The 23,575-nt window shown below is 54.4% G+C and overlaps 2 protein-coding genes across 2 annotated transcripts in view; both read right to left on the bottom strand.

Moving 5' to 3' along the window:
* Positions 1-21,745, bottom strand: part of OTOF (otoferlin) — an 89,717-nt gene extending 67,972 nt beyond the window's left edge. Inside the window, exons 1-3 of the mRNA XM_068404963.1 lie at positions 21,667-21,745; positions 16,994-17,052; positions 4,390-4,478 (exon numbers count right to left, since the gene is read on the bottom strand). Coding sequence (XP_068261064.1) covers positions 4,390-4,478; positions 16,994-17,052; positions 21,667-21,745 — 227 coding nt within the window. The remainder of the gene's footprint in view (positions 1-4,389; positions 4,479-16,993; positions 17,053-21,666) is intronic.
* The window catches only part of DTNB (dystrobrevin beta), a 648,286-nt gene that overhangs the window by 606,472 nt on the left and 18,239 nt on the right, over positions 1-23,575 (bottom strand). The window lies entirely within an intron of this gene.

The raw sequence follows: 23,575 nt of genomic DNA, 5'->3' as shown, positions 1-23,575 counted from the left end.
GGGCTTAGGTTCTGGAGCACTTGCCACCCACTCTACTTTGTGGAGGGGTATGTGAGAGGAGACCCTGCTCACTGCACTGATCCCCACCATACCCATTTTGCATCAACTGGAAAAGAAGTTGGACTAGGACCTTCTTCTGAGGTGAATAATCCCACAGCTCAAGAAGTGCCGTGGAAAATGGAGAAGAAAAAAAGAGTTAGTTTAAGAAAAATGTGAAAAGCAAGAGTGCAGCCCCTGGATCAGGGGGATGGGGGAGCCTGGGCTCTCAGGAGGACAAATCCGTTTGTAATGATAACCCAGGACCACAGTTCATCAAACCTTGTCATCCCAAGCATGTGTCTTCCACCCTATGTAAGATGTCCCCCTTAGGACTCCTGGAGCCAGAGGGCATCTTTGTGTTCAATGAACTCACACAGATTTTTCTTCAATGAAGATGTCAAATTCAGTTTTGAACCTGTAAACTTTCGATATCACCAGATCTCGTGGTGGGGCTCTCCACAGCCCATCACCTGAAGACCCACTTCATCCTGAGCGTGTAGCAGCACTGAGGAGCAACTTTCTGTTTCCAGTGCTGAAAGGATTAGTGGGAAAAGTTGTTTCAATGATGTTTGGATAATCAAGGCTACTGGATTGCTCCCAACTACTGAGACAGGTGTAAGATCTCCTCCAAGAGACCTGCCCGGTCTGGACTTTATATAATAAAAGTTTGGGGATCCACATCACACACACAAAAATGACAAACATAAACCCTAAGTTGTGCAGGTGGCCCCCAAATCCCAAAAAATTCTCCCATATTAATTTTTTTTGTCTTACTGGTGAAATTAGGAATGACACTAAAAAATTGGTTTGGACCAAGACGAAAGCAAACCAAGCATGAGTCTGGCATGCCACGATTGCAGTAAATATTTTGTCTGGGGTAGGAGCCTGCTTAGTTACATTCAAAGAGATTTAATTGTTTTCTGCCTTTCAGCAATTCTCTGGACAAAAATAACATCTTGATGGTGAGTCAGACACAGAACCCTGGATGTGACCTCGGGTATCCCTGGGATCCCCCATACTGAGAAAGAAGAAACTCAATCAATCAATCAATGAGGTTGGCAGAGCCCTCTGGGATCATCGAGTCCAACCATTGCCCTGACACCACCATGGCAACTAGACCAGGGCACTAAGTGCCATGGCCAGGCTTTTCTTAAACCCCTCCAGAGATGGGGACTCCACCACCTCCCTGGGCAGCCCCTTCCAATGGCTAATGACCCTTGCTGAGAAGAAATGCTTCCTCATGTCCAACCTGACCCTCCCCTGGCCAAGCTTGAGGCTGTGTCCTCTTGTCCTAGCGCTGGTTGCCCGGGAGAAGAGGCCGACTCCCACCCTGCTACAACCTCCCTTCAGGTAGTTGTAGACTGCACTAAGGTCACCTCTGAGCCTCCTCTTCTCCAGGCTAAACACCCCCAGCTCCCTCAGCCGTTCCTCGCAGGTCAGACCCTCCAGACCCTTCCCCAGCTTGGTCGCCCTCCTCTGCACTCGCTCCAACACCTCAACATCTCTCTTTTCCATTATGCTCTTCCCACAGTGGATCATTTTCTGCTGATGAAATGGTGATCACCCTGATTTCTGCAAGCTGGAGGCAGTTTCATACAAAAGACTTGAATTCTGCAAAGATCTTAATTGCTGGAGAAGCCAGGTACAAAGGACGAAATGAAGGTCTCTTTTTATCCCGGAGAGCACAGTGGTGTATTAAAAGCCTTTGGTATTAGCCCCTTTGTCTCTTGGTCAGGTAAGGAGAGCCAGCTGCCACCTCATCCCCGTGGGTATCGGTTTCCCACAGGAGGACATTGTCTGTGCCCCCACCCCTGTGCCCCCGTCAGGGAGCCGACGGGTTTGTAACGTGGCTTTCGGCCCTTGGCCAGATCCAGTTACTGCTGCTCACCCCAGAGAGGAAAACAGTGACGTGGAGGAAAACACACCACCTCCAAGCAAAAGCCCTTGGTTTTTGTGCAGCCTTCCTCATCCTTAAGGGATGGGGTTGTTGTATGCACAAGGAAAACTTGTGGCCCAGAAGAAGCTTGTCCAGGCTGTCCCAGGTGGTCAGGAGTGGGACCAGCAGCAGGGACCAGACCTCCTGCCTCAGGCTGAAGCTCCATGGCTGCTGAACCACAGAGCCATCCTCTCTGATGTCTCACCAGCACAGTATGCCACCCTGGCTGCGCCTCCACTTGCTTCTGGCATCTCCGCCCTCTCCTGTGCATACAGTCCTCCACCCCACATCACTCACACGTGTCCCACAGTGTCTTCTCCTGCTCAGACACACTCAAATCCACATCTGGGACCTCACATCACACCCCCATCTCCTGCACATGCCCTCTCCCAAGGCCCTTCACTGTGGGACCATGTGCCACAAAATTTCACCCATCTTGAAGGTATTTTGTAGGTCTCCCCAGGGGACCAGAAGAGAAAGGAGAGTGATGTGTTGAGTTCCAGTAGGAACTCAGTATTTCTATCATGGAACCACAGACTGGTTTGGGTTGGAAGGGACCTCAAAGACCATCTAGTTCCAACCCCCTGCCATGGGCAGGGACACCTTCCACCAGACCAGGTTGCTCCAAGCCCCATCCAATGTGGCCTTCAACACTCCTATCTGGCTAACAAACATTTCTATCCAGGTGATCCCACCATGCAGCACTTATTTGGCTTCACCACCCACCTTCCAAGAGGGGATGCTGTGAGGAGGCTGAGGCACCCGGCGGGGCCAGGAAAGGATTCTCTTACCAGCTAATTAGCTGCATGCTGATGGCCACTGAGGCAGGAAGCAAAAGCAACTCAATGAGCCACCAGCCACGTCTGGGCACCGGCCCCCTCCATTATTCAGGGTGGACCCGCATCAGGTGTCATGCCTTTATCTGGGGCTTGGATAAATAGCTCTAATCAGCTGCTCATTAATTATTCACAGCCACCATGGCTCACCTTTCCAAACCCCAGTGCCAGGGCTCTGCTGCTCCCCACTCCTCTCCCTCCTCTCCAAGGTTTATGTCTGTCTCTCCTCCTACAACTCATTTCTGTGCAAGAAGGATGAGCTGTAGTTACAGCCCTGGGCTTTAATTTTTTTTATATACCACAGATTTCCTGCATTCCCTTGAGGGAGGTGCTCAGCACCAGCTGCCCGGGGTGGGCATGGGGCCAGGTTCACTGGCTGTGCCTTGGCACTAATATCCTGGTGTAGACATGTCTCAGCCAGCAGGAGAAATGCTGTGAGGCTGAACAGAAATCCCTGGATAATCCCTTTATGACTTGGAGTAGTCTCTTCTGCAGGCTGATTTCTGCCACGGATGCTCAGGTCTGAAACGTATTCCTTCCTCCCTCAGCAGGCAGCTGATAGGGTTGGGCTAAGGCTCTCCTGTCGTTGCCTCTTTTGGGCTCCTGGTTGTCCTCTGCTTCAGGGAACATCAGCTTTTCAGCCCATCCTTCAGCCACGGACAGTTCCCAGTCCCTTGAGCCCAAAGCCCGTCACCCTGGGGCAGGGCACTTTGCTGCTCCAGGCTCTCCCAGACCCTCTCCAGCCTTTGGGGGTTCAGCTCCATCACCTAAACCGTTGCCACGCAGATGTCCTGGGATGACTGAGAGTATCAGGAGCTGGAGTATCATATCATAGAATGGAGTGATAGGACGAGGGGGAACGGTTTTAAACTGAAAGAGGGGAGATTGAGATGAGATGTGAGGAAGAACTTCTTTGCTGTGAGGGTGGTGAGACCCTGGCCCAGGTTGCCCAGAGAAGCTGTGGCTGCCCCCTCCCTGGCAGGGTTCAAGGCCAGGTTGGATGGGGCTGGGAGCAACCTGGGCTGGTGGAAGGTGTCCCTGCCTGTGGCAGGGGGTTGGAACTGCATGGTCTTTAAGGTCTCTTCCAACTCAAACCAGTCTGTGATTCTGTGATTCTCTAAACAAACACTTGCAAAATTTGCAAAAGCTGGGGAACTACATGTAGTTACCAACTCCCACCTTGATAATTAACCAAAAAATTTCATTTTCCTTAAACACATGTAAATTGTCTTGAACAAAATGACAGCACCTTGGGAAAACCATGGCATGGACACAGCACTGACCACCATCTACTTGCTGGTGGTTAGCAACCTCACTTGCTGAGCTGTACACATTGCATCTGAGCTTCCTTGCCTTGCCCAGGAGACATCACCAACATCTCGGTGATGATCTCCTCCAAATTGATCTCCAGAGGTCCCTTCCAACCCTAAACATTCTGTGACTCTGTGATTGTGTCTTCCTCACCCTCCAATCTCCAAACCAAACAGGGATGTGGCTCCAGCTCAAGCAGGAGCTCCCTCTTCCCACCGGAGAGGACCCAGGGGGGTGGTGGGAGGGAAGGACAGACCATGCTCTCACCTGTTGGTGAAGACTTTGCTGTAGTTGAACACCTGGATCTCCAGGATCTCATTCCCATCGATGTTGCTTGCCACCGGCCAGCGGAAGGTCTGCGGAGAAAGGACATGAGGGAGATATCAGGCTTGTTTCAGAGAGCTGCTGCAGAGGTGACGAGGATGGAGCTGAGATGACCATGGAAAAAAGCTAACTAGCCTAACTAGCCAGATGACCACGGAAAAAGGCTAACTAGCCTACCTTGTTTCCAGCAAAAAGGCAGACAGGGCTGTTTTACAGGGGTCTCATGAAGGATGTGCCTCGGTGCCAAATGTTTTATATACATACTATGAGTGTTAGGTTAACAGTTGGACTTTATGATCTTAAGGGTCTTTTCCAACCTAAATCACAGGATCAATGAGGTTGGCAGAGCCCTCTGGGCTCATCCAGTCCAACCATTGCCCTGACACCACCATGGCAACTAGACCAGGGCACTAAGTGCCATGGCCAGGCTTTTCTTAAACCCCTCCAGAGATGGGGACTCCACCACCTCCCTGGGCAGCCCCTTCCAATGGCTAATGACCCTTGCTGAGAAGAAATGCTTCCTCATGTCCAACCTGACCCTCCCCTGGCCAAGCTTGAGGCTGTGTCCTCTTGTCCTAGCGCTGGTTGCCTGGGAGAAGAGGCCGACTCCCACTGCGCTACACCCTCCCTTCAAGTAGTTGTAGACTGCACTAAGGTCACCTCTGAGCCTCCTCTTCTCCAGGCTAAACACCCCCAGCTCCCTCAGCCGTTCCTCGGAGGTCAGACCCTCCAGACCCTTCCCCAGCTTGGTCGCCCTCCCCTGGACTCGCTCCAACAAACATTTATACTTATACAAAAATATATAAGTGTATATATATAAAAATCACTTCCATCAGTGGTTTTTTTGCTTCCCAAGGCAAGCAGTCAGTCTGACAGGCTAAACCACCTGAGCTGCCCTCAGTTTTCCAAGTCGTGGGTCTCTCATGACCTCCCAAAGCCGAGCACACCCCATTGCCAAGCTGCTCCCGGGGCAAGGTGGGACGGGAACATGACACCCCAGATGTGGAGGCAGCGGGGTTGAGCCCTGCATCGCTGACAGGAGGGGCAGGACTGCGTTCAAAGTCCTGAAAGCAAAGTGCTTATCAAGCAACTTCACAGGAAGAAATTAGTGACTCTTCAGAAATATGCCAACACTCAGTTTTTTTAAGCTTTTTTTTTCCCCTTTTACGTTTTCTGCAGTGAGCCAAGGAAGCAAAAATCCTGAAATATAAAAGAAGAAATGGCCCCACGACAGCAATATCATTTTGCTTACGGTCCAGCCTCACTCCGCATCCTGCAGCTGCATTTACTTTGGGCTCTCCACCGTGGCGATGTAACTCAGCTCTTCCCCTTCCAGCACGTGCACTGCCCTCTGCTCGCCCCTTCCCATTTCTTCGATGCTCCATCCAACCTGACCTTGGATGTTCCCAGGGTTGGGGCATCTCCCACCTCTCTGGGCAGCCTGGGCCAGTGTCTCACCACCCTCAGTGTCAACAATTTCTTCCTTCTCTCTCTAGTCTGAATCTCCCCTCTGTCAGTTTAAACCCATCACCCCTTGTCCTGCCGCTACAGGCCCTGCTAAAAAGTCTGTCCCCATCTTTCGTATCAGCCCCTTTAAGTATCAAAAGGGTCCTCCTGGTCCTTCCTGACACCTGATGTCTGTGTATCCTCACCACCTCAACAGAGCCTCAGCTTTGATCCCTCTGTCCAGAGTCTTGGCCAGTACAAGACAAACACAAACCTATCTGCTATCTCCATAGAAGAATAAACCATGGCCGAGGCACAGGCTTTTTTCATAGAATCACAGACTGGTTTGGGTGGGAGGGACCTTAAAGACCATCCAGCTCCAACCCCCTGCCACAGGCAGGGACACCTTCCACCAGACCAGGTTGCTCCAAGCCCCATCCAACCTGGCCTTGAACACTGCCAGGGAGGGGGCAGCCACAGCTGCTCTGGGCAACCTGGGCCAGGCTCTCACCACCCTCACAGCAAAGAATTTCTTCCTCAGATCTCATCTCAATCTCCCCTCTTTCAGTTTGAAACCATTCCCCCTCGTCCTGTTACTCCATGCCCTTGTCCTGTTAGTTGTTTCTTTTGGGGGGGATTTTGGACAGCTTCCAGAGCAGGGTGCCCTCCTTTAGTCTGAGGCGTGTAGTCGTGGCTGGATAGTCTGTCCAGAAAGAGCACGACCACCTCCCAAAGGTGAGCTGTGGCTCGGTTTGTACCCTGGATGTGCCAGAGTTTCTCCAGAGGTGGAGAGCCCAGACGAGGGGTGTTGATTTAGATAAGTAACCTCTAAGCATCTAAGTCAAGGTGGAGGAATCCAACCCCAATTTCTAAGCCTCAAACTGAGAGCATCTGCATTCTGCTCTAACCAATTGGGCCAAATCTGGGTGATCTGCAGCAGAATTCAGATCTGAGCCCCTTTCTGAAGCCTGGCCCCAAGAAACCAGGGACTACACCATGAAGGGATGATCTCTGATGGTGGAAAATGGTGCCCTGCATGGCCTTCCTCAGGATTTTAGTTAGAACGCCAAGTGCTTTAAGCAAATTGCATTCATGGCTCCAGACAGGTGGGTCCCTCTGGAACTGGAGGTGTGCAAGCACGTGTGCAAGGGATGCTCCTGGGACGATGCAGAACGTCGCAGAGCACAGCAGATGGGAGCGGGCTGCTCCGTCGCTCGCCGGGGTTTGCTGCAGCAGCAGCAGATGGGCTGTGGCGTGAATGTCCCCAGAGCTTCTCAGCGCAGAAAGCTGTCAGCAAGGCTGTTCAGGGGGGATCCTGGGAGCCCTTCAGGGCCACCACACTTTCCAAATTTGCTATTTTCACAGAATCAATGAGGTTGGAAGAACCCTCTGGGATCATCAAGTCCAACCATTGCCCTGACACCACCATGGCAACTAGACCAGGGCACTAAGTGCCACGTCCAGGCTTTTCTTAAACCCCTCCAGAGATGGGGACTCCACCACCTCCCTGGGCAGCCCCTTCCAATGGCTAATGACCCTTGCTGAGAAGAAATGCTTCCTAATGTCCAACCTGACCCTCCCCTGGCCAAGCTTGAGGCTGTGTCCTCTTGTCCTAGTGCTGGTTGCCTGGGAGAAGAGGCCGACTCCCACTGCGCTACAACCTCCCTTCAGGTAGTTGTAGCCTGCACTAAGGTCACCTCTGAGCCTCCTCTTCTCCAGGCTAAACACCCCCAGCTCCCTCAGCCATTCCTCGGAGGTCAGACCCTCCAGACCCTTCACCAGCTTGGTGATTTTGCTGCCTGACAAACCTCTAACCAAGGCTGGGGGTGCCTACGCATCGTATTCCAGCACCTGAAGGGCCTTTATGATTCTGTGACAAGGACCAGCACCCAGATCCCCAGGCTACGGACAAACGTCTGCACCGTATCCCCCAGCCCATGACCCACACACTGCCAGTCTGCCCAGTCACCCTCAATCTCCTCCTGGTTTTATCCCAGTCTATGGAAAAAATCACTCAAACCAACTGTCTTCATTTAACCCACACCCAGGGCTAAACAATAGCAGTTTTTCTCTCACCCAATGCCCCTTTCCCAACTGAGGAAGGAACTTGGGAAAAAGAGGGAGACTTGGGGGTTAAAATTAAACAGATTTAATAAAATAAAGAAACCAATATAAATGCTAACACAAAACACACAAAAGCATACTTAGCTACAGGTTGCAGCAAGTTGTCCAGGAATAGCAATCATCAGCAATGGAGGGGGGGAATTGATGCCAGAAGAGAGAAGAGCAAAAACAATGCCACTTCTTTCTAGCAAACCCTCTCTTTTATAGTGAGTTTGATGTCAATGATATAGAACACACCTGTGGGCCAGCCTGGCCAGCTGCCCTGCATTTGACTGCTAATGGCCCTGATCATCATGGCTGGCCACAGACTGAAACCAAACCCCAATGAAACCAGGACACCTACCTAAATCAACACCCTTCGTCTGGGCTCCTCATCACTGGAGAAGCTCTGGCACGTCCAGGGTACAAACCGAGCCACGGCTCACCTTTGGGAGGGGGTCAAGTTTTTTCTGGACAGACTGTCCAGCCATGACTACATGTCTCAGACTAAAGGAGGGCACCCTGCTCTGGAAGCTGTCCAAAATCCCCCCCAAAAGAAACAACTAACAGGACAAGGGCATGGAGTGATAGGACAAGGAGTAATGGTTTCAAACTGCAAGAGGGGAGATTGAGATGAGATCTGAGGAAGAAATTCTTTGCTGTGAGGGTGGTGAGACCCTGGCCCAGGTTGCCCAGAGCAGCTGTGGCTGCCCCCTCCCTGGCAGTGTTGAAGGCCAGGTTGGATGGGGCTGGGAGCAACCTGGTCTGGTGGAAGGTGTCCCTGCCCGTGGCAGGGGGTTGGAACGACATGAGCTTTAAGGTCCCTCCCAACCCAAACCAGCCTGTGATTCTGTGATTCTGTGACAAGGACCAGCACCCAGATCCCCAGGCTACGGACAAACTTCTGCACCATGTCCCCCAGCCCATGACCCACACTCTGCCAGTCTGCCCATTCACCCTCAGTCTCCTCCTGGTTTTATCCCAGTCTGTGGAAAATCACTCAAACCGACTCATAGCACCCAGCCACATGTTTGACAAACTTATATTTTCCTTCAATTCGTTTTAAAAATGCGCCGTCCCGTGCGCTACTGAATCACACAGAATCAATGAGGTTGGCAGAGCCCTCTGGGCTCATCGAGTCCAACCATTGCCCTGACACCACCATGGCAACTAGACCAGGGCACTAAGTGCCATGTCCAGGCTTTTCTTCAACCCCTCCAGAGATGGGGACTCCACCACCTCCCTGGGCAGCCCCTTCCAATGGCTAATGACCCTTGCTGAGAAGAAATGCTTCCTAATGGCCAACCTGACCCTCCCCTGGCCAAGCTTGAGGCTGTGTCCTCTTGTCCTAGTGCTGGTTGCCTGGGAGAAGAGGCCGACTCCCACTGTGCTACAACCTCCCTTCAGGTAGTTGTAGACTGCACTAAGGTCACCTCTGAGCCTCCTCTTCTCCAGGCTGAACACCCCCAGCTCCCTCAGCCGTTCCTCATAGGTCAGACCCACCAGACCCTTCCCCAGCTTGGTCGCCCTCCTTTGGACTCGCTCCAACCCTGGACATTGCTCCCCCTGAGGCTGCTGTCTGCTTCTCTGACTGCCCTTTGATTTGGAGTATTTTGGAGAGGCGGGTGGTGGATCTGGAGCCCCCAGACCACGTCGAGCACCTTGCGGGTGCAGGTCTGTCAGCAGCGAGTCAGCCCGGCTGTGAAATGAAAATGCAGGTCTCTGCACTTCTCTCTCTGAGTCACAGACACCTCAGCCTCGGCAGGAAAAAAACAGCTCAAAGGCACTGGGGGATACGGTTTCCCTCCCAAGACAGATATTTTTTATTATTATTATCATTATCTTTTAAGCCTGGGAAGGATTTTTACAGCCTGACCTCTTAAACAACCCAGTGCACGGATTTTTGTGTTTCACTCAGAGGCTCCTCAATCAAACAGAGCTACACCTCGTAGCTCAGCCAGAACATATTTTTAAATGGGAAAAAGGGAATAAAAAGACATCCCAGGATTCAAGCAACAACATTTAATTACACTCCCAGATCAGTGGTTTCCACAGCTGAGTGCCTTCAGCGATAAACATCTGCATCAAGCTTCTGCTGTGAACTGATGGGCTTCAGCTCCCGAGCCTGTCATAGAGTCATAGAATCGTTAAGGTTGGAAAAGACCTAAAAGCTCATCAAGTCCAACCATCTACCCAATGCCACCATGCCCGCTAAGCCATGTCCCTCAGCGCCACATTTAGATGTTTTTTGAACACCTCCAGGGATGGTGACTCCACCACCACCTGTTCCAATGCCTAATGACTCTCTCGGTGAAGAAATTCTTCACCCTGTGCTCTTCCACCAAGCTGAGGTGCTACCTAAGCTCTCTCGTTTGGCTTTTTAGATGTTGTTCCTTGCTGCACCAAGGGAAATGGAAGCCAGCTCTCCCTTTGCAACATGGAGGGGCAAAGCCATGCCACCAGCCCAGGCAACGCACCTCCAGAGAGGAGACTGGAGAGGGGCACCCTGCTAAAAGCAAGGGTAGGCAGCATCTCCCCACAAATTCCTGCCACTCTCGCTGGCACCAAGGCAGCTGCAGGTCACCCAGGAGCTGCACTGCATTTTCCTTCCCTCGCCACCCTCGCAGGGAGCTGCCCTTCGTGTAAGCGATGGAAGAGGGCAAATGTTTTGGAGCTGAAGTTTCATAGAATCACAGACTGGTTTGGGTTGGAAGGGACCTTAAAGATCATCCAGTTCTACCCCCCTGCCACGGGCACGGACACCTTCCACCAGACCAGGTTGCTCCAAGCCCCATCCAACCTGGCCTTGAACACTGCCAGGGAGGGGGCAGCCACAGCTGCTCTGGGCAACCTGGGCCAGGCTCTCACCACCCTCACAGCAAAGAATTTCTTCCTCAGATCTAATCTACATCATCATACATTTCCTCGGTTAATGTATAACAGGCCCTGAGGGACTACTTGCTCTCATCAATTCTGAGTGCTGAGCTGAAGGGAAACACTGCGTGGCACGTCACGCTGGCTGGGCAGGGAACACAAGCCATGCCACGAGTGATTCAGGGGCAGCAGTGCCCACAGTGACTCCCACGCCTGCCTTCCCACGCTGCTTTCCACCAAGCCACTCCAACCCTGCAGCAGCAGGGGCTTGGATGCAGCCCCAGCCCTAAAGTGCTCCCCACATGTGGCATGCATGGAGGTGACCCGTCTGTCCTCTCAGACCCAGCCCATCCTGGGAGAGCCCGACCTTTGCAAGGTTTGCACTGTGTTTATCCATGACCATGACCATGGCAGAGGGCTCCTGTGGCACAGAAGTCACAGAACTCACAGAGTCAATGAGGCTGGAAGAGCCCTCTGGGATCATCGAGTCCAACCATTGCCCTGACACCACCATGGCAACTAGACCAGGGCACTAAGTGCCATGTCCAGGCTTTTCTTCAACCCCTCCAGAGATGGTGACTCCACCACCTCCCTGGGCAGCCCCTTCCAATGGCTAATGACCCTTGCTGAGAAGAAATGCTTCCTAATGTCCAACCTGAACCTCCCCTGGTGAAGCATGAGGCTGTGTCCTCTTGTCCTATCGCTGGTTGCCTGGGAGAAGAGGCAGGAGGTGGCATGGGGGCAGGCTCAGCGAGCAGGGTGAAAGCCACAGGCTTTACATTTCTCCAACACATTTAGGTGGTCTCATGGCCCACGGTGTCGGAGAAGCCCAGGGAATGAGGCTGGAAGGTCTCTGAGACCACATCCGTCTGTCCCTCCTCCCCTGGCAGCAGCAGCAGCTCCACTCAACCTTTCAGCCCAATTTTACAGAGAGATGAATATAATCACAGAGTCACAGAACCATTTTGGTTGGAAAGGACCTTTAAAATCATCAAGTCCAATTGTTACCCCAGCACTGCCAAGGCCACCACTAACCCATGTCCCTCAGCACCACATCTACAGGGCTTCTAAATCTCCCCAGGGATGGGGACTCCACCACTGCCCTGGGCAGCCTGTGCCAGCGCTTGACAACGCTTTCCATGAAGAAATTGTCCCTGATCTCCAATCTAAACCTCCCCTGGCACAACTTGAGACAATTACAGACTATATCTCCTCCCTGCAAAAGCTCCCCGTGAGATAGCCCCACTCCGGGGAATAGTCTCAGCTTTCTTGACAGCAGCACTTGAGCCTGTCCTGGTCCCTTTAGGAGAGACTGAATGCAGGCAAGGAAGACCACACAGGACCCATCCACAGCTCTCCATGCCCAGCACCATCACTGGAGCCCCCTTCCCTCCTGATGCAGGACAAGCCCCTCCAACAAGAAACCCGTTGGGGTGCAGGCAGGACACAAGAGAGCCGTTCCTGATGAAATAAAACACAGCTGGAGTGCTGTAGCTACCCTCTGGAACAGCCAGCAGCTCATCTTCCCCGGGCTCTGGAGAAGCACAGGTTTTGCATAATTCATTAAGCAATGAATAAAAAATAATTGCAAAAGAACTAGAGTGAAACCAAGCAAATGGGAAGCACTGGGGCAGCCCAAATTCAGCCTGGTAGAGGGTCCTCATGAATGTTAAGTGGTGGCAGGGAAAGCTGATGATCTCGTTAGCGCTGCCAAAAAACCCTTTGGCTTTACATGAACCTGATGTGAATTTTCTGCTTGTCCCCAGCTCTGGGATGAGGCAGGGAGCGTCCTCGTCATCCTCACCCCATTTCGTCTCCTCTCACAGAGAGGAGAGATCAGCCAGCTCACGTTCAAAAGCCTTCTCCACACCCCCCCATCCAAATCACCCCCCGGACACATGGTCACCATTTTACCCCATTTCAAGGGGGAAAGCAGGAGATTTAGATGAGATCTGAGGAAGAAATTCTTTGGTGTGAGGGTGGTGAGAGCCTGGCCCAGGTTGCCCAGAGAAGCTGTGGCTGCCCCCTCCCTGGCAGTGTTCAAGGCCAGGTTGGATGGGGCTTGGAGCAACCTGGTCTGGTGGAAGGTGTCCCTGCCTGTGGCAGGGGACTGGAACTAGATGATCTTTGAGGTCCCTCCCAACCCAAACCAGTCTGGGATTCTGTGATTCTATGAAATGGGGTCATTTCTGAGGCTTCTCGTTCAGCTTTTCCCTGCAGGTTTTTCACCACCCCTGCCCCACCATGCACCTCAGCCTGCTGCTGGGAACCGCCTGTACCAAAACTGTTACCTCCTGTGCACATTGCCTTCTCAGAGTGATGGACCCTCCTAGTTCACCTTGTCCTGCCCCACAGCCCACCCCGCTAACTGCCAGGCTGCTGAAATTACCACCCAGCTACTCCACGCTGATAGGAAGAGAGGGGCACTGGCACCAAGGGTGGCCCCCTTTGCTTGGCAGCTAACGGCAGAAACTCATGGAGTGGAGCAATCACCTCTCTGTGAGGGAGCTGGCACCCCTCGATCCCGCTCCAGCCATCAGGGCTCTTCCAGAAGACAGCTTAATTTTGTGCACCACAAGCATTAGAATCACAGAATCACAGAATCACAGAATCATTTTGGTTGGAAAGGACCTTTAAGACCATTGAGTGCAACCCTTAACCCAGCACTGCCAAGGCCACCACTAACCCATGTCCCTCGGCACCACATCTACATGGCTTTTAAATCCCCCCAGGGATGGGGACTCCACCACTGCCCTGGGCAGCCTGTGCCAGCGCTTGACAACCCTTTCCATGAAGAAATTGTCCCTGATCTCCAATCTAAACCTCCCCTGGCACAACTTTAGACAATTACAGACTATGCGCACCCGTCTCCTCCCTGCAAAAGCTCCCCGTGGGACAGCCCCATGCCAGGGAATAGTTGAGTGCTGCAGTGATGTAATAATAAAATATTATTTAATAAAATTCATCAGCTGGGCTTGTCATCAATGGCGTGATGACTTGCTCTGGGTGTACATGCAAAGGGAAATATCTGCTTTCCTTGACAGAATCCCAGAATCAATGAGGTTGGCAGAGCCCTCTGGGATCATCGAGTCCAACCATTGCCCTGACACCACCATGGCAACTAGACCAGGGCACTAAGTGCCATGGCCAGTCTTTTCTTAAACACCTCCAGACTGGGATACTCAGAACATGTCTGGGATGCTCAGAACGTGTCTAGGATGCTCAGAGTGTAGCTGGGATGCTCAGAGTGTGGCTGGGATGCTCAGAGCACGACTGGGATGCTCAGAGCGTGGCTGGGATGCTCAGAGTGTGGCTGGGATGCTCAGAGTGTAGCTGGGATGCTCAGAGTGTGGCTGGGATGCTCAGAGCACGACTGGGATGCTCAGAGCACGACTGGGATGCTCAGAGCCTGGCTGGGATGCTCAGAGCGTGACTGGGATGCTCAGAGCGTGACTGGGATGCTCAGAGTGTGGCTGGGATGCTCAGAGCCTGGCTGAGGTGCTCAGAGTGTGACTGGGATGCTCAGAGCGTGGCTGGGATGCTCAGAGTGTGGCTGGGATGCTCAGAGCCTGGCTGAGATGCTCAGAACGTGTCTAGGATGCTCAGAGTGTAGCTGGGATGCTCAGAGTGTAGCTGGGATGCTCAGAGTGTGGCTGGGATGCTCAGAGTGTGGCTGGGATGCTCAGAGCGTGACTGGGATGCTCAGAGTGTAGCTGGGATGCTCAGAGTGTGGCTGGGATGCTCAGAGTGTGGCTGGGATGCTCAGAGCACGACTGGGATGCTCAGAGCGTGACTGGGATGCTCAGAGTGTGACTGGGATGCTCAGAGCTTGACTGGGATGCTCAGAGTGTGACTGGGATGCTCAGAGCCTGGCTGGGATGCTCAGAGTGTAGCTGGGATGCTCAGAGCCTGGCTGGGATGCTCAGAGCCTGGCTGGGATGCTCAGAGCATGGCTGGGATACTCAGAGCACGACTGGGATGCTCAGAGCGTGACTGGGATGCTCAGAGCGTGACTGGGATGCTCAGAGCCTGGCTGGGATGCTCAGAGCGTGGCTGGGATGGTGACAGTGTGGCTGGGATGCTCTGAGCATGACTGGGATGCTCAGAGTGTGGCTGGGATGCTCAGAGTACGACTGGGATGCTCAGAGCCTGGCTGGGATGCTCAGAGCACGACTGGGATGCTCAGAGCGTGACTGGGATGCTCAGAGCATTACTGGGATGCTCCGAGTGTTACTGGGATGCTCAGAGCGTGGCTGGGATGCCCCAAGGTTGCTGTGCAGCCCCGAGCACTCGAAGCACCTGGCATCTGGCATCCCACCAAGCCTGAGACAGCGCGTGGAGCCCCCAGCCCTCCAGCCCTGGCAGGGAAGGATCTCCTCATTCAAATCACGACGAGTTTTGAGGCGCAGGCAGCTCCACCAGTGCCCACCTCCGTGGTTGTTATTCAAATTCATTATTATACTAACAAATCGCTGCGTGCAGACCTACAGAAATCTGCATCCCATTACCATCAGCAGCTTCCCCCCACCACCTCGGCTTCGTAGGAGCGTGGTTGGAGCCACATCTCCAGCCACCTTCCTGCTGTGCCTCACCGACCCCGTGTAACCCTGGAGCTACCAGGGGCAGCTCCCACCCTGCCCGCACCACGGGCTCCCCCTGCTCCCTAATCCTCCCTGGCGGTTTAGGGGAGCCTGAGATTAAGCTCTTCCCCTAAAACCTGGAGCAAGGACTAACCCGTGTCAGGGCTGCAGAGGGGTGGGGAGGAGCTGGGGGTGCTTCTGGTTGCCCAAGCTGGGAACACCATGGGATTTATCACATCCCATGCCTGGAACCAGGATGAAACCTCATTTTCTAAAGGTGGAAAAAAAGCTTTAGGAAGTGATAAACAATTTAAAGATCTTCATATTCGTCAGAGCCTCTTGTATTCCCCAAGCCCCTGGGAACGGGTTATCTTCTACGAGGAACACAAAGCGATCAGAGGAAACATCCACTCTCCTCTGAAGGCGTGTTTCCATTTTGAATGTGACTTCCCAGCAGCACCTCCATTCCCCGCTCGTGTGGGTGACCTTGTTCCACATCAGCTCAGAATGTTTTCTTGGTAACTGCTAAAGGCTGTATTTTTACAACCACACAGAACTTGGGTTTCAATCCCTTCTCTCACCTTTTCCAAGCCCCAAGCTGAGCGTTGAAGGCTGATCCATCATTTGATGGGCACCCAAAGCAGATCAATTGGCTCGTTACCCGCAACAAGGAGGAGTTTTTTCCCCTTAGGCAAGGAAAAGGAGAGCCAAGAGCCCAGTGGGATTTGTCCAGTGGAGACAAGCGATTTTGCAGAATCACAGAATCAACCAGGTTGGCAGAGCCCTCTGGGCTCATCGAGTCCAAGCATTGCCCTGACACCACCATGGCAACTAGACCAGGGCACTAAGTGCCATGGCCAGGCTTTTCTTAAACCCCTCCACAGATGGTGACTCCACCACCTCCCTGGGCAGTCCCTTCCAATGGCTAATGACCCTTGCTGAGAAGAAATGCTTCCTCATGTCCAACCTGACCCTCCCCTGGCCAAGCTTGAGGCTGTGTCCTCTTGTCCTAGCGCTGGTTGCCTGGGAGAAGAGGCCGACTCCCACTGTGCTACAACCTCCCTTCAGGTAGTTGTAGACTGCACTAAGGTCACCTCTGAGCCTCCTCTTCTCCAGGCTAAACACCCCCAGCTCCCTCAGCCGTTCCTCGGAGGTCAGACCCTCCAGACCCTTCCCCAGCTTGGTCACCCTCCTCTGGACTCGCTCCAACACCTCAACATCAACTCAACGTCTCAGCTGGGTTTCCTGAAACTTCAGTGCAAACAACATGGATTTTTAATTTTTTTTCTTTTTTTTTAATTAATCACCCCACAGGGAACTGCTGTAGGGCTGTTCCCACACCACAGGACACCCCATGTCCTCAGCCCCAGCCAGACAACGGCCAAGAGACCCACTTGGTACCTGCCAGGAGAAACCCTGGAGCAGACAAGGAAGATGCTGACACATTTAATTTGGGGAATAAGGATCTTCACATGGGCGGGGAGTCATGGCAAAGCGAACCAGGGGTGGGAGACAGACCAGTAGGAAAACACGTCTGCTCTTACCTCATCGAACCTGGCCTCGTCCTCGCAGTTTTCGAGCACCCGGGTGTAGAAGGAGAGCCCTGGGGAGGGGAGAGGAGAAACAGGTTGGTCACCAGCCGGGGTGGGAGACATGGGTTGGGGGTGCACGGCACTGAAGCAACAAGACCCTGGGGTGGGGGGTCTGCAGGGGTGGCCTTGATGGAGCATGGTCTAGGATGGGGACATGCATGTGTGGAGGTGTCAGAGCACCACAGGCGTGTGTGTGTGGGCAAAGGGGTGTGCAGGGGGGACACGGCCCACGTGAGAGGCTGGATCTTAGGAAGAATTTCTTCACTGAAAGAGTAATTAGGCATTGGAACAGGCTGCCCAGGGAGGTGGTGGAGTCACCATCCCTGGAGGTGTTCAAAAAACGTCTAGATGTGGCGCTTCAGGACATGGTTTAGTAGGCACAGTGGCATTGGGTCGATGGTTGGACTTGATCTTTTAGGTCTTTTCCAACCTTAACAATTCTATGATTCTATGATTGAGAGGGCAAGTCCAGCTTCAGCTCACCCAACACCACATCAACCTGCTTTAAGAGCTAATTAAGAAGTTAAGTGCACTTAATTGGTGTGTTCAGGTATTGTCCCATCTGTGGCAGAGCAGAGGAACCAGAGCAAGCCCCTGGACGGGGATCCTGGCAGCTTCTGCAGTGGCTTTACATCGGTTCGATGGGGGCTCCTCAAGCTTTGGGGTGTTGGGGTGCAGGTCTGCACACCCCAGAAGTGGGTTAGGTGTTGAAATCATCCGCTTTGCCCAAGGACCCCCAGCTCACAGGATGCCCCGTGTCTTCAGCTGCTCTCGGCAGGAGAACCTCACCCACCCACGCTCCCCTGAATCAATACTTGTAGTTAATATCCACTTCATAACGCTGCAGGAGGAAAGCTTATAAAAATGCTAATATTTAATCACTGAAGCTTTCCCTTCCAGAAAAGAAGACTCTCTCCTGGGTAATTAAAACCATCTCTGTGAGTGAGTGTGGTTTGGGGCAGCACTGCACAGCCATGACACCACCACGGCAACTAGACCAGGGCACTAAGTGCCATGTCCAGGCTCTTCTTAAACCCCTCCAGAGATGGTGACTCCACCACCTCCCTGGGCAGCCCCTTCCAATGGCTAATGACCCTTGCTGAGAAGAAATGCTTCCTAATGTCCAACCTGACCCTCCCCTGGCCAAGCTTGAGGCTGTGTCCTCTTGTCCTAGCGCTGGTTGCCTGGGAGAAGAGGCCGACTCCCACTGCGCTACACCCTCCCTTCAGGTAGTTGTAGACTGCACTAAGGTCACCTCTGAGCCTCCTCTTCTCCAGGCTAAACACCCCCAGCTCCCTCAGCCGTTCCTCGCAGGTCAGACCCTCCAGACCCTTCCCCAGCTTGGTCGCCCTCCTCTGCACTCGCTCCAACACCCATATAGTGCAGCTGTGGGTGCTGGGACCGCGGGGCTCCCTGGGAGCCGAGGAGCAGCCTTCTCCTGCATCCATCCCACACGGCTGTCAGTCTCAGCCCTTCCTCACAACGCTTTTAGCGAGGCTGTGATGTGTTCATCTCCCACCCGAGCTGGAGCCGAGCAGCGTTTCAGAGCGCTGCCCACCTGCAGCAAGGCACATGGCAGCCTGGCACACCGCAGTCGAACTCTTTCTTTAACTTCTTTTAGTGCAATAATAGATGCTCTTGGCTGCATGAGCAAACACCCACTCGGGGAGCTCTGCCTGAACCCCCAGGCTGTGCTGCCGGCGGGTGAGGAAGGCTGGATGCAGGCAAAGAGCATCCCTCTCTGCAAGGCTCAGTAACTCCGGGACAACCACGGAGCTGAGGAGCATCAGCACAACACTCAACCTGGGATGAGGAGCACTGAGGGATGATGCCAGGCTGGTGGAGGTCATAGAATCACAGAATCACACAATGATTTGGGTTGGAAACAACCTTTAAGATCATCGAGTCCAACCCTTAACCCAGCACTGCCAAGGCCACCACTAACCCATGTCCCTCAGCACCACATCTACACGGCTTTTAAATCCCCCCAGGGATGGGGACTCCACCACTGCCCTGGGCAGCCTGTGCCAGCGCTTGACAACCCTTTCCATGAAGAAATTGTCCCTGATCTCCAATCTAAACCTCCCCTGGCACAACTTGAGGTCGTTTCCTCTTGTCCCGTCACTTGTTACCTGGGAGAAGAGACCGACCCCCACCTCGCTACAACCTCCTTTCAGGCAGTTGTAGACACTGAGGTCACCTCACTTCATGCTGAAGGGGTCTAAAGCTCCCTCTAGAGTCACTGGAGAAAGGCAGGAGACTCTTCCCTCTAGAGACCTTGGCACCAAAACCCAACCACCCACACCGGGATGTTCCCCTGGGTCTAGCACTGAGGGTCCAGGCCAACCTGCCTGGCTCCATCCCATCCCACAGAATCACAGAATCACTGAGGTTGGCAGAGCCCTCTGGGATCATCGAGTCCAACCATTGCCCTGACACCACCATGGCAACTAGACCAGGGCACTAAGTGCCATGTCCAGGCTTTTCTTCAACCCCTCCAGAGATGGTGACTCCACCACCTCCCTGGGCAGCCCCTTCCAATGGCTAATGACCCTTGCTGAGAAGAAATGCTTCCTGATGTCCAAGAAATGCTCAGCCCTGGGGAAGGGCTCTGACAAGGGAACCGCCAGGAGCATGAGAGGGTGGGTGCAGCGGGCGCTGATCTCAAAGCACCTCAAAGTGGGTGTCACTCCCCTCGGCCATCGGTTGGACAGGGACAGGACAGGGCACTAAGGGGGTAATTAGGCTTTTTTAATGACTCTACGGTCATTAAGGCAGTGCAGGGAAGGCCATTTCAGGCAGCGCTGGCTGGCCTGGCCTGGAGGTGGTGGAAATACCTGCTGCCCTGCTCTCCCGCGGCGCGTTGGCAGCGAGAAGGGATCGCTGCTCCAAGAAGGGATCACTACTCCAAGAAAGAATTGCTACTCTGAGAAGGGACTGCTACTCCGAGAAGGGATCGCTACTCCGAGAAGGGATTGCTACTCCGAGAAGGGACTGCTGCTCCGAGAAAGGATCGCTGCTCCAAGAAGGGATCGCTGCTCCAAGAAGGGATCGCTACTCCGAGGAGTGATTGCTACTCCGAGGAGGGATTGCTGCTCTGAGAAGGGATCGCTACTCTGTGAAGGGATCACTGCTCCGAGAAGGGACTGCTGCTCCAAGAAGGGATCGCTGCTCCAAGAAGGGATCGCTACTCCGAGAAGGGATCGCTACTCCAAGAAGGGATTGCTACTCCGAGGAGGGATTGCTGCTCTGAGAAGGGATCGCTACTCTGTGAAGGGATCACTGCTCTGAGAAGGGATTGCTACTCCAAGAAAGGATCGCTACTCCAAGAAGGGATCATTACTCCGAGAAGGGATCGCTGCTCCAAGAAGGGATCGCTACTCCGAGAAGGGATCGCTACTCCAAGAAAGGATTGCTACTCCGAGAAGGGATCGCCACTCCAAGAAGGGATTGCTACTCCGAGAAGGGATTGCTACTCCGAGAAGGGATCACTGCTCCGAGAAGGGATTGCTACTCCAAGAAGGGATCATTACTCCGAGAAGGGATCGCTGCTCCAAGAAGGGATCGCTACTCCGAGAAGGGATCACTACTCCAAGAAAGGATCTCTACTCCAAGAAAGGATCGCTACTCCGAGAAGGGATCGCTACTCTGTGAAGGGATCAGTACTCCAAGTAGGGATTGCTACTCCAAGAAGGGATTGCTACCCCAAGAAGGGATTGCTGCTCCGAGAAGGGATCACTGCTCCAAGAAGGGATCACTACTCCAAGAAAGGGTCGCTACTCCGAGAAGGGATCGCTACTCCGAGAAGGGATCGCTACTCCGTGAAGGGATCACTACTCCAAGTAGGGATTGCTACTCCGAGAAGGGATCACTGCTCCAAGAAGGGATCGCTGCTCCAAGAAGGGATCGCTGCTCCAAGAAGGGATCGCTGCTCTGAGAAGGGATCGCTACTCTGTGAAGGGATCACTGCTCCGAGAAGGGATTGCTACTCCGAGAAAGGATCGCTACTCCAAAAAGGGATCGCTACTCTGAGAAAGGATCGCTACTCTGAGAAAGGATCGCTACTCCGAGAAGGGATCGCTACTCAGAGAAGGGATCACTACTCCAAAAAAGGATCTCTACTCCGAGAAAGGATTGCTACTGCGAGAAGGGATCGCTGCTCCGAGAAGGCATCACTACTCCTGGCTCCCAGCACTGCCAACCCATCCCACAGCCCTCTGCCCGCCCGTGGGCTCCCACACGCAGGCTGTGATCCAGGGGGGGGACAGATGTGGCCCCCAGCCTGTCCCAGGTCCCTGGGGGGCTTGGGGAAGGTTTGGCGGGGGCTGAGGGTGCGCACCCCCGGGCTGCACCCGCTTTCCCCTGGAGGAACCCCCTCCCCGGGGGCTGCCCCTGGGGGAGGTGGGCTGGGGGCTGCCGTGTCTCCAGCCGGGTGCAGGGGGTCCCCAGGAGAGCAGCTCTGGGAGGGTGGGGGGTGATGCCCCCGATGGGGAGGGGTGGGCACCCCTTAAAGCTGGCAGGCTCGCATCCCCCCGCCCAGCCCCAGCACGGCCGCGGTGGGGAAACTGAGGCAGGGGCCGGCGGGGGCAGCGCACAGCCCGTCCCGGGACCCCCCTCCCCGCTACCTCGGAAAGCCGCTTTGGCGATGCGGTCGGCTTTGCCGCGGAGAGCGGAGACGGTGCGGAGCTGCAGCAGCAGAGCCATGGTGCGCGGCGGGGCGCGGGGCGGTGCGGGGCGCTGTGCAGTGCCCGGTGCTCGGGGAGGTGCGGTGCGCGGTGCGGTGCGATGCGCGGTTCACGGTGCGATGCGCGGTGCGGTGCGATGCGCGGTGCGGTGCGATGCGCGGTGCAGGGTATGATGCGCGGTGCAGTGCCCGGTGCTCGGGGCGATGCGGTGCGCGGTGCGGTACGATGCGCGGTGCGATGCGCAGTGCCGCGCTCCCAGCTGCGCTCCGAAGCGCGGAGAGGTGCCCGGTGCGCGGTACGATACGATGCGATGCGCGGTGCGATGCGCGGTGCGATGCGCGGTGCGGTGCGATGCGCGGTGCCGCTCTCCCAGCTGCGCTCCGAAGCGCGGAGCAGTGCGCGGAGCTGCGGGCAGTGACCCCCCCAGCAGCGTCGCCGCCCTCCCTCCTCCTCCCCCTCCTCCTCTCCCTCCTCCTCCCCTTCACTCCTTCCTCCTCCCCTCCCTCCCCTCCCTCCTCCTCCTCCTCTCCCCTCCTCGGGGAAGGTGGGTGGTTGGATGCCGGGGGGCGGGGGGCTGCTGGGAGCTTCCCCGTCCGGTTGCGGGAGGTTGTGAGTGGGGAAACTGAGGCAGGGCTCCCCCCCTGGCACGGCTGGAGCCGCTGGGACAAGAGTGTGCACCCCCCACCCCCCTCCCCAAACACAGAGATGGGAGGGAGGGCTGGGAAGACCTGAGCTCACCCCAAACCGCCTGGGACCCCCAAGGGCTGGCCAGCGTGGGGATCCCGCACCGTTCTCAGCATCTCCTGGGGTCAGGTGCAAGACATGGGTGGGCTCTTATCCATGTGTCCCCCCCAGTGCCAGCCAGTGGGGCTGGAGACAGAGCTAAGGCCACCCCACATAGCCCATGGCTGGGGCAGTAGGGCCATGAGGTCATGGCCTTTAGTGCCATGGTCTAGTTGACATGGTCTAGTTGACATGGTCTAGTTGCCATGGTGGTGTCAGGGCAATGGTTGGACTCGATGAGCCCAGAGGGCTCTTCCAACCTCATTGATTCTGTGACATCTGCCTTCCCTGCTTGGGCACTTCCAGGAAAAAATCCACCTGTGGTGAAGCATGAACCCAGGAGAGCTCTGGCATCATCAGAGGGAGAGAAGTGAGGGTGAAACCTTCACAAATGGATAATAAAACCCTGGAAATAAGACATCTGTTTCCATCTACCACGTCAGGTTCTCTTAGAGAGGTGGGATGGCTAAAAAGCTCCAGTTTGGAGGCAACGAGGGTTTCTCTGGGGCTTATCCTTGTTCAGAGGAGCTCTCATGGGTTTTGTGGTATGGTTTAGCTTCGCTTGGCCTCTTCCAGGTGCTTGGCTCTCCCCTTCCGTGCAGTCAATGTGCAGCTGTATGAATTTCAACCCGACTGGTCAAACACAACTTTGCTGGTGCTCCAGCAGAAGACGAGGGGGAACGGTTTTAAACTGCAAGAGGGGAGACTGAGATGAGATCTGAGGAAGAAATTCTTTGCTGTGAGGGTGGTGAGAGCCTGGCCCGGGTTGCCCAGAGCAGCTGTGGCTGCCCCCTCCCTGGCAGTGTTCAAGGCCAGGTTGGATGGGGCTGGGAGCAACCTGGTCTGGTGGAAGGTGTCCCTGCCCATGGCAGGGGGTTGGGACTGGATGGGCTTTAAGGTCCCTCCCAACCCAAACCAGTCTGTGATTCTATGATTCTAAGATGTCCTCACCTTCATCTCCTCCAGCTCAGCTGCTTGAATTCACTCTATTTGAGAGCAACCAAATCACACCAGCGTTTCTAGGAGGCACCTTCAGAGCAACCCACGTTGGCCTAAAAGCACAAGT

Source organism: Nyctibius grandis, chromosome 1 (assembly GCF_013368605.1).
Source record: "Nyctibius grandis isolate bNycGra1 chromosome 1, bNycGra1.pri, whole genome shotgun sequence".
Taxonomy (NCBI): domain Eukaryota; kingdom Metazoa; phylum Chordata; class Aves; order Nyctibiiformes; family Nyctibiidae; genus Nyctibius; species Nyctibius grandis.
Note: the sequence above shows the minus strand (reverse complement) of the source record. Positions and strands in the feature narration are given on the sequence as shown.